General features: G+C 42.8%; 1 protein-coding gene across 1 annotated transcript in view; it reads left to right on the forward strand.

Moving 5' to 3' along the window:
- Positions 1-5,280, forward strand: part of SORL1 (sortilin related receptor 1) — a gene marked incomplete at its 3' end in the record, with an annotated part of 162,909 nt that extends 157,629 nt beyond the window's left edge. Inside the window, exon 48 of the mRNA XM_082626509.1 lies at positions 1,098-5,280. Within this exon, the coding sequence (XP_082482635.1) occupies positions 1,098-1,165 (68 nt within the window). The remainder of the gene's footprint in view (positions 1-1,097) is intronic.
- Positions 5,281-10,168: the final 4,888 nt, after the last annotated feature.

The following is a 10,168-nucleotide window of genomic DNA, read 5'->3' on the forward strand; positions in this document are numbered from 1 at the left end:
TAAGAATTTCCAACCCATCTCACCCTTCACAGACGGAGGCCTGACGTCTCTGGAGATGTTAGTCTAGACAAAAAGCCACGCTTTCCCCATCGGCTTCTGTCCAAAGAAGCCCTTCCCATCTTGCTGTTTCTCTTTCTGATGGCTAGCACAACCTCACTGGCCATTCTTCTTCTACGTATCGGTGGCATATGGCATGGCGAAGAGAAGGAAATGTTCCTTTTATAAATGTCTGTGTGCTCAAATTCCTAAATGCTAATTGAGCAAGTAGGCCACTTAATAAATGTCATCAAATAGGCGTGTTTTGGGGCCTTCCCCAAGCTCGGGCTTGTCCAAACTCAGACTGCTGAATGTGAGCTTACATATTTATTTTTTTCTGTCAACTAGTTACAGTTTTGTTTTGTTTATGCAGACATTTACGTATTCCCTGCTCACTGATCATTCGTCATTAGGTCTTCTCCCTTTTCTTCTCAGTTTCCTTTCTTGTTTTATCCCAGGCGCTTGGACTGCCTTGCGTGAATAGGGTGGGTTCTTTGGTGGGTTCTTTGCTTCTGTTACTGGGGGCAAGAGGAATCCACCCATCATGGTGCCGTGCAGTGATCACTGAAAGCAGATCAGCACTTAGTTGCTCAGGATGGTACCAGGGCCCATGAGGGGACAACCATGAGTCTGGTTAAATGCTTAAACCCCTCTAAGGATCCTTTTCTTGATGAGCAGTGTGGGTTCAAAGGAGAAAACAGACAGTGACGTTCGCTGTGCTAGCATAGGGTGTGGACAACTCAAATCGGGGCACCTAAGCCACCCGTTGGACTTTGGGATAGGGAATAAGATCCACTCTCGTCAAAGATTTACTTTTCTTGTTTGGTTAATTTCAAGTACCATGAAAATAAGCTTGGCCACCCGTTGATGGGGAACAGGTGGCCCAAGAGTGTCAGAGAGAAGCTGGGCTGGGTTTCAGCATTGATTCTTGTGCCTGGCTGGCTCTGCTGCTGTCTTTTCCAGCTGGGGCTTGTGCTGTAGGGATGGAGGGTCAGTGGTGGGGTGTGGGGTTGGGTGGAAGTGCCCCAGAACTCACCAAGGACTGACTGTCTTGCCTTTAGGGGAGGACGATGAAGATGCTCCGATGATAACTGGATTTTCCGACGACGTCCCCATGGTGATAGCCTAAAAGAGCTTTCCTCACTAGAAACCAAATGGTGTAAATATTTTATTTGATAAAGATAGTTGATGGTTTATTTTAAAAGATGCACTTTGAGTTGCAATATGTTATTTTTATATGGGCCAAAAAAATAAAAAACAAAAAAAAAAAACAAAAAAAAGGAGGAAAGAAAGGAATGAATAAACTTTGTCGTAATCAACTGTGAACTTCAAACCAGGTTGATTTTAGTAACCAAATTGCTTTGATTTGATATTAGTGTAGTCTTACAGGGCTGTGCTTACTGGGCATGCTTTTTAAGTCTGTGAGATAATTTTGGTTCAGTAAATTGGCCATTCTTTTTATTTTTCTAAGACACAGAAATGTATTTAATAAAAACTTCGAGAGTGATGGGTAGAATCCCTCCTCCTCGAAAGTATGCTCAAATTTAAAATTTTTTTTGCATTTAGTTTCTATGAAAGTGTTTGGGCGTATGACGGGGGAAGGTTCTTTTGTGTTATTTTGTTAATTTATTGGAACTCTGTATAGGGCAAGGCTTTAGTGGTCATCTGACACCACACATGTTATGAGCCCCTCGCCTATAGGGTTGAGGCGTGGGGAACAGAAGCAGTTTTGTTGCCATTCCAGAAACAATCCATTTTTATTCACTCTGTGTCACACAACGGTGTTTGGCAGGAGAGCATATTGAGTCATTGCTCCATTTCAGTTAAACAGAGCTGCAGCTTGGGAAGCCCTGCAAGCAACAGCTTCCTCTCTCATATTAATGGATGGATTCTTAATGGACACGCCTCCGTACAAGATGTAGCTTTGAAAGCTACAAAATGATAACACTGCTTTATTATACACTGGTGTCATTGTCATTGCAAAACATTGCTCTGATTGTGGGAGAGAGTTCTAGATTTGTGCCATGATAGCTACACTGGCAGATATAGTACCTAATTTTCCCTTTGGGGACTTTTTGTTTCGTTTTGTTTTTACTTACCGCTGAAGAATGTCGAATGTAAAGTTTTGTATTTGTGTTGAGGTGGCCGCTTACTGTCCTTAAAAATCCATACTGATATATGCAGTCCTTTCGAACTGGGTCAGTGCCTTCTCTTTTCTTCTCTTCTTCCACCTGCCTCCCCCGTACCCCTGCCCGGTTTAAAGAAGAACATGCTCTTCACTCTTACAGAGAGACAGGAGATGTGTGAATTTGAGACCATTCGATCCAGTTCATGGTAGTGGCAACGCTAGAGTTGATGTGCTCTGTGAAGTAAGCTGGGCTGTATCCTTCTGCCTTTCAATGCCTCCCCTGTATTCAAACCATGGCCACTTGGCAGGTGTGTGAAATCCACTGGGGACTGGTGCCCACCCTCGAGACCTAGTGTTGTTAGCAGCAGTGTCTAGCATCATTGTGACGCCAGTCGTATGCACCTCACTGTAGAACTTCTTCCTGAACGAGAAGCAGTGAGCTCTGGGGATATTCCAAAGTCATGCTTCTGCACATGTGTCCCTCACCTGCAAGCTTTGTCAAAACCCCATCTCCTCTTAGATGTAACGCATCACCTTCTCACAAGCATTTGCTTCCTTTTAACCAGAAGTATCATTCTTGGCTGATAACATAGTTTTGTTCTACCTGGGGAGTGTTTGGGAAACAAAGAGCCAATTAAAGTTTTTTTAGTTAAAACATCTTATTTGTGTATATATATATTCTGCTTGAGGAGCATTTTCAATGGTAGACGTTTAGTATGTCGTGAGTGGTGGTAAATGACAAGCCTTCTTCCAGCATGCTTTTCTTCTATCTCTTTCCTGTGTTATATTTTTAAAGACTGGAATTTCTTTGGCTTTATCGTGTCTTACCGTGGAGTTTCATTCAAAACTCCGATCCCTACCACCTCCCCTTTTTATAAATAAGCACTTTAAGTAACTGAAAGATGAATGATCTGGTGGGAGGCAAGTCATTTAATCGAACCACTAGGAAGTCTATTTTCTTCTTTTCTTTTTCTGCCAACTTTTTGGTGGCATTTGTGAAAGCTGATATCAAAGGCTCTGGGACTTTATATTCAGTTTTTCCATAGGCAAGCCTTTCTACAGAGCACGTGTCTCCAGTTGGCAACTTGAGATATTTCTGAGCTTCCGAGTCTTGCTCCCAGTGCCTGCCAATGCTTAGTGCACCGTACTGTATAGACTGGCCATCACCCGTCTCCTTGGAAAATGCTACTGGGCTGTTGGAGAAAAAGCAGCCTCTTAGAGCTAGAGTATTTTATATAAACAGAAGAGCTAAGTTCCTGAAGACTAAGCTAGATAGATGGAGCTATGTGGAAATTGTCTATTTTTATGAACTTTTGAAGCACGCACTCTCACCTCCCTCTGCATAGCTTTGTGTGGTTTGATGTATATACGCCATCTGCAAGAGTCCCGAGGTGGGAGTGACAAGAGCAAATGAGAACAGAAACTCCGTGGAGCCTTTGAAGGTGACCAGATAATTGTCTTCACTGTGACCAATTGGAGCCTTTTGAAGAAGGGGCTTTTGTACCTCGTTGGAGATGCCACCTCCAAAGTTCACACTGTACAGGGAAAGGGCTTTATTTTCTTCCAGGATGCATTAGAATTTCAGAAGCCCACATTCATGTGGTCGACGGAGCACGAGTAGACCACTACAGCTTGGCGGGCAGGGAATTGTGTATAAATCTCCTCTGGAAGTTGGTTTTGCCCCTTGATGGATTGAATGGCCCTCAAGCCTTATGAGATGTGGGTCCGTGTGGATAAAATAACAGAGAGTAGAGTTCTGCAGAGGAATCCAGGGAGAGGCCATGCCTATGCAGACCCTTTTCCAGACAGGTGAGACGCTCCCGTGACTGCTGGCTGCCCTGGCAAGCTGGGTAAATAGTTACGACGCTGGGTAACTGGTTGAAACTTCTGACTTTGGGAAGAGGGGTTCCTGGGGTTCCACCTCTGGTAGTTTCACCGGGGATATTTGTGGGGGACAGGTGTGCGACACACAGCTACATGTTCTCTACCCAACATGGGTGACCCACTAGATGCAGCTCTCCAACAATTTAAGGAACTTCTCAGACCAGTGGACATTTTTGGGGCAGGGGGACTGGACAATCCTGCCTTCAAACATTCACCTAGTGGTAACTCAATCTAGTGAGGTCATGTTCTCAGTACTTCCTTAAGGGCAGAAACCCCATCCTGTCGGGTTTGGTTGGTCGCTTTCCCACTAAGAATGTCACAGTGAATCCCTGAGACGTTTCTCTTCCTTGCAGAGAATTGGGGGTCCCTCAAAGACAGGATCCAGGGAAGTCAGCAAACTGGATACCACTTCCATGTTGATTTTAGGGATTGACTCCAAAATGCTGTGCAGAATCTTCACTTGTGTTGATATTGTATCTTGACGTTCCTATTGCATTATTTTTCTTAAAGGAAGCGTGTGCTGCCTTTCAGGTACAATTTTTATGTAACAAAAGCCAGTGCATTAAGTATATATAGACTACTTTCTATGCAAGACTGAGGTATGGAGCAGATAGCGAGAGATTATGTGTGCTGTTGGGTACACACATGGCAAGCATGTTTTCAGAAGGGGTACCCCCAGCAAACATGGGTTGAAGGAGGATGGGTCCTGTATATGATTCTGCCCACTAATTTTGAGCAGCCAAATTTTGAATTAAATCATCAGAGCCACGTAACCCAAGAACGGTATTAGTTTCACGTGTAATAGCTCAAATGGGACAAGTACGAATGCTGGAATGGAACATTATTCTCTGGTATTCCATGTCATTTCTCAATTAAAGACTCTTGTTATGAACTATTGGAACCTACAGGCAAAAATCAAAAGTATTTGCAGCAAAATAAAGGCCTACTCTGCTCTTAAAGTGAAACACTGTATACTTGCTTCTCTCCAAAGTGAAATTAGATATTTATCATTTCAGTTGCCTCGATAAGTTTCCAAATCACTGGTTTATGCTGAAGATTTTACTATATTGTCTCACAGTTTTAAATCATTTTTGTCTCAATGTCAACTTTTTTCACTGAATAAAAATTTAACTGGGTCAAGAAAACACCTCTTTGAAAATCCACTCTCTACGCGTGTCTCGAGTTGTTCTTTGGAGTGCAATAAAGATGGTTAATACAGTCTCCAAACACCATTTGATTTGTCTGTTTTAAAGGCATGTTTATTTCATCGAGAAGAGAACACTAAGACCTGGAATAATTTTGTTATTAACAAGCTGGTCTCAGATGGTGGGTCCTCGAAGAAGAACACGATGTCTACTCGTGTTGGCTGAGGAGAGGGGAGACATGGTGGCTGTTTTGAAGTAAATAAAATTATTCTGCCGGGACGACAACTAAGTGGCTCCCTTAAAGCTGTAACTACCTTTGCTAAGAGACAATTTGCTAAGAAGGCAATTTTCAAATCTGAGAGAAGAAAGCACAGCGGTATGATGAGGCTTCTGGAGGTGATGAAGTCTGTGAGGGATGCCACACTTGCCTCTGATCAGTGACGAAAGGCAGGTGGACCTACAAAGTCAGGACCAGAGAGAATGGAACAGGTGGGAGAGGGCAGGTGCTTTGGTGTAACATCTTCCGGGATGTTGCTCTTGTTTACATATTGAGCCAGAATCAATCTCTGAAGTTTTATCATCCCATTTGGTAGATGAGGAAAAAGAGGCTCAGAGAAGTTTAAGTAAGTTGCTTAAGGGAAACCAGAAAGTAGATGGCAAAACCAGCCTTCAGTAGAACAGTGCTCCTGTTCTGTATCACTGTGCCACCCTGCCTCCTGTCACCATTCGGTGTCAGAGTGCCCAGAAAAATCCCAAGGGGATACCTACCGTCCGGTCATGGCCTAGCCCTTAGGTTCCAGGCTTAGATAGCGGGTTTTGTCGACATACGATAGAGAGTTATCTCTTAACGGCAGACGCACCTTAACCAAGCTCCTGAGACGGATATGCAACAAAATAACGCCCATTTATTAATTCACCTCGGGAAATCGCCCTGTCTCTTAGCAGGTTAACGTGGCCAGTACATTCCCCCCGTGTAAGGAGCTCTACCTAAGAAGCCAGTTACGATGAGAAGGTTGCTTGTTGAGCTTGGGCACAGAGTAAAAGTGGGAGGGGTCTGGGCGTGAATAGTGGTCGCCCAATAAATACTGAACGGATAACGGATGATTGACGTTCCACTAGAAGAAGAATCTACTCCATACAAACTTAGTATTTGAAACCTTCAGGATATAGATACTCCCTGTATCCATTTCTATTTAAGAAGGTCTTGCCAATGGGATCTTAATCCTTGAAGTCCCTTTGCCAGTTTCCCCTGGACAGGGCTTGGGCACTGCCCATGTCTGGCACCCTGAGTCATCTTTTTGTTTTGTGGTTGAGTTCACTCCTCCCCACACCAAAACATTCTGTAGCTGATGTTAACAATGCATTCAGACTGGGCTATAATAATACCTTCTGGCTTGAGAGCCATGTTTCTGTAAGATTATTATGCCTATTATGTGTTGATTTTAAAGTTTAACCCTGGGAGGATACTGTTTTTGAGTCCTTGGGGTGACAATGTAGCCCTCAAACTCTGCCTACGTGTCAGCTATGAGTCTCTGGTTTCCTAGGCCACAGTAAATCAAAAATGGAAAAAGACTGTTAAGGCAGAAGCCCTGACAACAACAAACGAAAAGCTATCAGAAAATATGGACTGTCAGAAACCTCTGTTAGAGATAAAGGAAGTCAACAGTTTGTTGGGGCCCCTTAGTATAGACCCTATTGGGCCCCAAAAGTACAGAGTCCTACAAGTTACATTACCCACCTGATTAAAATAATAATGGCTCTCTTCAGTTTGGCCCCTGTTCTTTACCAGTTGCTGTGCTAAACTCTTTATAAACTTTTTTTTTTAATTCTAAAAGTGATCCTGTGATTTAGATAATTAACCTTTGTCTTAAGAGATGAGGACAATTGCTCGTAAGAGAGGCTAAGTGACACCTCCAAGATCTCACATGTAGGAAGTGGTAGAATCTAGACTCAAACCTAGATTTATTCCATTCTTAAGTTTGTGTTCTTATTCGCCATGCTACTTTGCCCTTTTGGTACAATATGAGAAGTCTGTAATAGTAATACTGTTTAGGGAATTCAAGGGTAGAGGTAATACATTTTTAAAAGATTTCCACCAGAAAGATTAAAAATGACATTTGGAGACAGAAAGAGGTAAACTTCAATTGCTTTGCAAAATCATTTATGTGGAACATGACATTTCCTACTGATGCTAGATCAATGAAGCCTTTTTCTTAAATTGGAATTTTTTTTTAAGAATTCAGTAATCAAAAACACGAACGATTCTTTTGCTTTGCGACAACCCAGTTAAATTTTATCAAAATCCTTTGTGTCTTGGGAAAAGATGTCCAGTGCACATTTTACTCACCTTTATTTATGTACACGGTGGAGCATACGATTGCACCATGTCCCATTAGGGCGCTAACTGGGCTCACACGAGACCAGTAGGGTCCCAGCAAAAGGAGGTGGATGCCATTCTTTTTATACAACCCTAACTGGCTTTGATGCCAGTGCCCCATTAATTTTTTTAGAAAGATTATGTGTAGGGTAATTTGAGCCTGCAACAATTTACAGAAGAACAATGATGTTATGCTTTTAAAAATGCTAATGTTATCATTGTCGTGTCGCAACCCTACTTAACGCCAGATGACAACTGGTAATGTTTGGGAAAATTTATGTGAAAACAATGACATATATATCATACTTAAAACTCAGCATCAGCAAACTTTGAGGAAGAAAAAAAAGGCTCGAATTTAAATGTAAATCAGCCTTTTATGAGATTTGCCCTTTGGTTGCACAGTAGTACATAAAGCCTTCAAGATCAATTGAATGAAGAGGTCTCATAAATAAACTTTATTTTTCAATCTGTCTCTAGTAGAAGCAGAACGTATTAGTCACCCAGGGATTGATCACACCCTAGGTGGTGCTGAATTACCTGGGGGTATGTGTGCATGTGTGTTTTATGGAATTCTTCATAGGCGGTAGATGAGCAATACAAGAACATCAGGCCCTTGATTTCATAAACACACCTTACTTCGAACCCCAAACAGCTTGACTGCTCCCAGAATTGGCACATCTTCAAAGGAGGAAATTTTAATCACATTGAAATGATTCAAGGGAATGTGTTTAAGACCCTGAATACAATACTCCCAAAAGATGGTCCCTAAACATTTTGAGCAATAGTAGGCCTATGGCAATAAGTCATAATAGCAAATAAGTATTTGTTTTATGCCAGGCATTGTTCTGGGGGTTTCTTGTGTATTAACTAATTTAATCCTCACAATAATCCTGTAAGGAAGATATTATTATCCTCATGTTATAGATAAGGAAACTGATGCACAGAAAGGTTAAGAAATTTGCCCAAGTACACAACAGTTAGTAAGAGGCAGGGCTGAGATTTGAACCCAAGTAGCCTGATTTCGGAGTCTGTGCTTTTAATTCTTTCACACAGACACTCCGAGTGACCCTTTGAGAGCCTGATTTGGGTGTATACATTTGGAATTTATTTTAACCAGTTTATCATTTTTGACATTTTATTTTTTGGATTATAAAAGGAGTTTGTATCCACTATAGGAATTTGGGAAAAATGAAAGAAGCACCAAGAAGAAAACGAGATTTCCTGGTAATCCCAGAGACAACCACTGTTAATATTTGGTGTGTATCCCTTTATCACTTTATTTTATATGAGCAACTGCATCTGGTTACAGTTCTGTTGTCATGAATATGACCAAGTTCATGTGGGAGAGTTTCCCAAAGCTCTGCTACTTCTGTTCTGTCCTGGCTCCACCACAAAGGCGAACCTGAATGCAGATCTCAAAAGCGGCCTGATACCCTCTTCCCCTTTGTCCCTATAAGCAGTTTTGATATAGACTTACTCTGAGGACCAGTGGAACCAGAGGACCACCATGCCATCAGCTGCATTTCTACCTATCATCACAGTGAAGTACTTGGACTCATCTTCTGTACTAGTGAAACTCATAGGAGGATTTATTTGAGTCACTTCATTAGCTCTGGCTCACTAATTTTTCCCTATTGAGTGTTTTGCTGCTTGGAAATATGGGAGGAACAGCTTTCAATGCATCCCATCAAAGAAAATGGACAGCGTTAAGTAGACATGAGAGCATGAGACAGATGCATAAGCAGAAGGCGCTTTGCAAACATGGTTGTCATGTGAATGTGTTTGGTCCCAAAGTAACCTGACTCATCAAGAGGGATGTGTCAGGGGCTTCTCTGGTGGCGCGGTGGTTGAGAGTCCGCCTGCCGATGCAGGGGACACAGGTTCATGCCCCGGTCCCGGTCCGGGAGGATCCCACATGCCGCGGAGCGGCTGGGCCTGTGAGCCACGGCCACTGAGCCTGCGCGTCCGGAGCCTGTGCTCTGCAGCAGGAGAGGCCACAACGGTGAGAGGCCCGCGTACCGCAAAAAAAAAAAAAGAGGGATGTGTCTGAGTTCTGAGGAGGAGAAGCGGATGGTCTAAAGCAAGGTAGTGGGACCACTTTGCGTGTTTCTGGGTGATGGGGTAGGAGGAAAAGGAGCACCTGGAAGGAGCTTCGGAGGCATTAATATTTAGTGTTGGATGGTGAACACTTTCTCCATTTCAACAGGGCAGGGGATGTGTTAAATGGCAAAATAGTTTCCCTAAATATTAAGCTGCAGCATCTAGCTTTGCAGGAGCTGGAGGGTAGAACATGTGGATTTTATGTGAATAGACGCTGAGCCCCCATTGGAATCCCTTATAAATGTCTGCAGGTCTCCAAGATAGAGAGGTATCAGGCAGGAGAAGAGAGAATTCTGAGGATTTGGGCAGTTCCCAAATCAGTCAAAGATTAATGTCAGGTGTCAAGCTCAAGGCTGGCAAGACTCAAAACTCCCTGTCAGTCAGGCACCTGATTCCTGGACCCCAGAGCAACATTCATTTAAGAAATATTATTTGAGCACTTCCTCTGTACCAGGTCCTGCATTAGCCTCTGGAAGAATAATGTAAAATAAGACACGA

The sequence above is a fragment of the Mesoplodon mirus genome (assembly GCF_964341445.2).
Source record: "Mesoplodon mirus genome assembly, chromosome: 7".
Classification (NCBI taxonomy): domain Eukaryota; kingdom Metazoa; phylum Chordata; class Mammalia; order Artiodactyla; family Ziphiidae; genus Mesoplodon; species Mesoplodon mirus.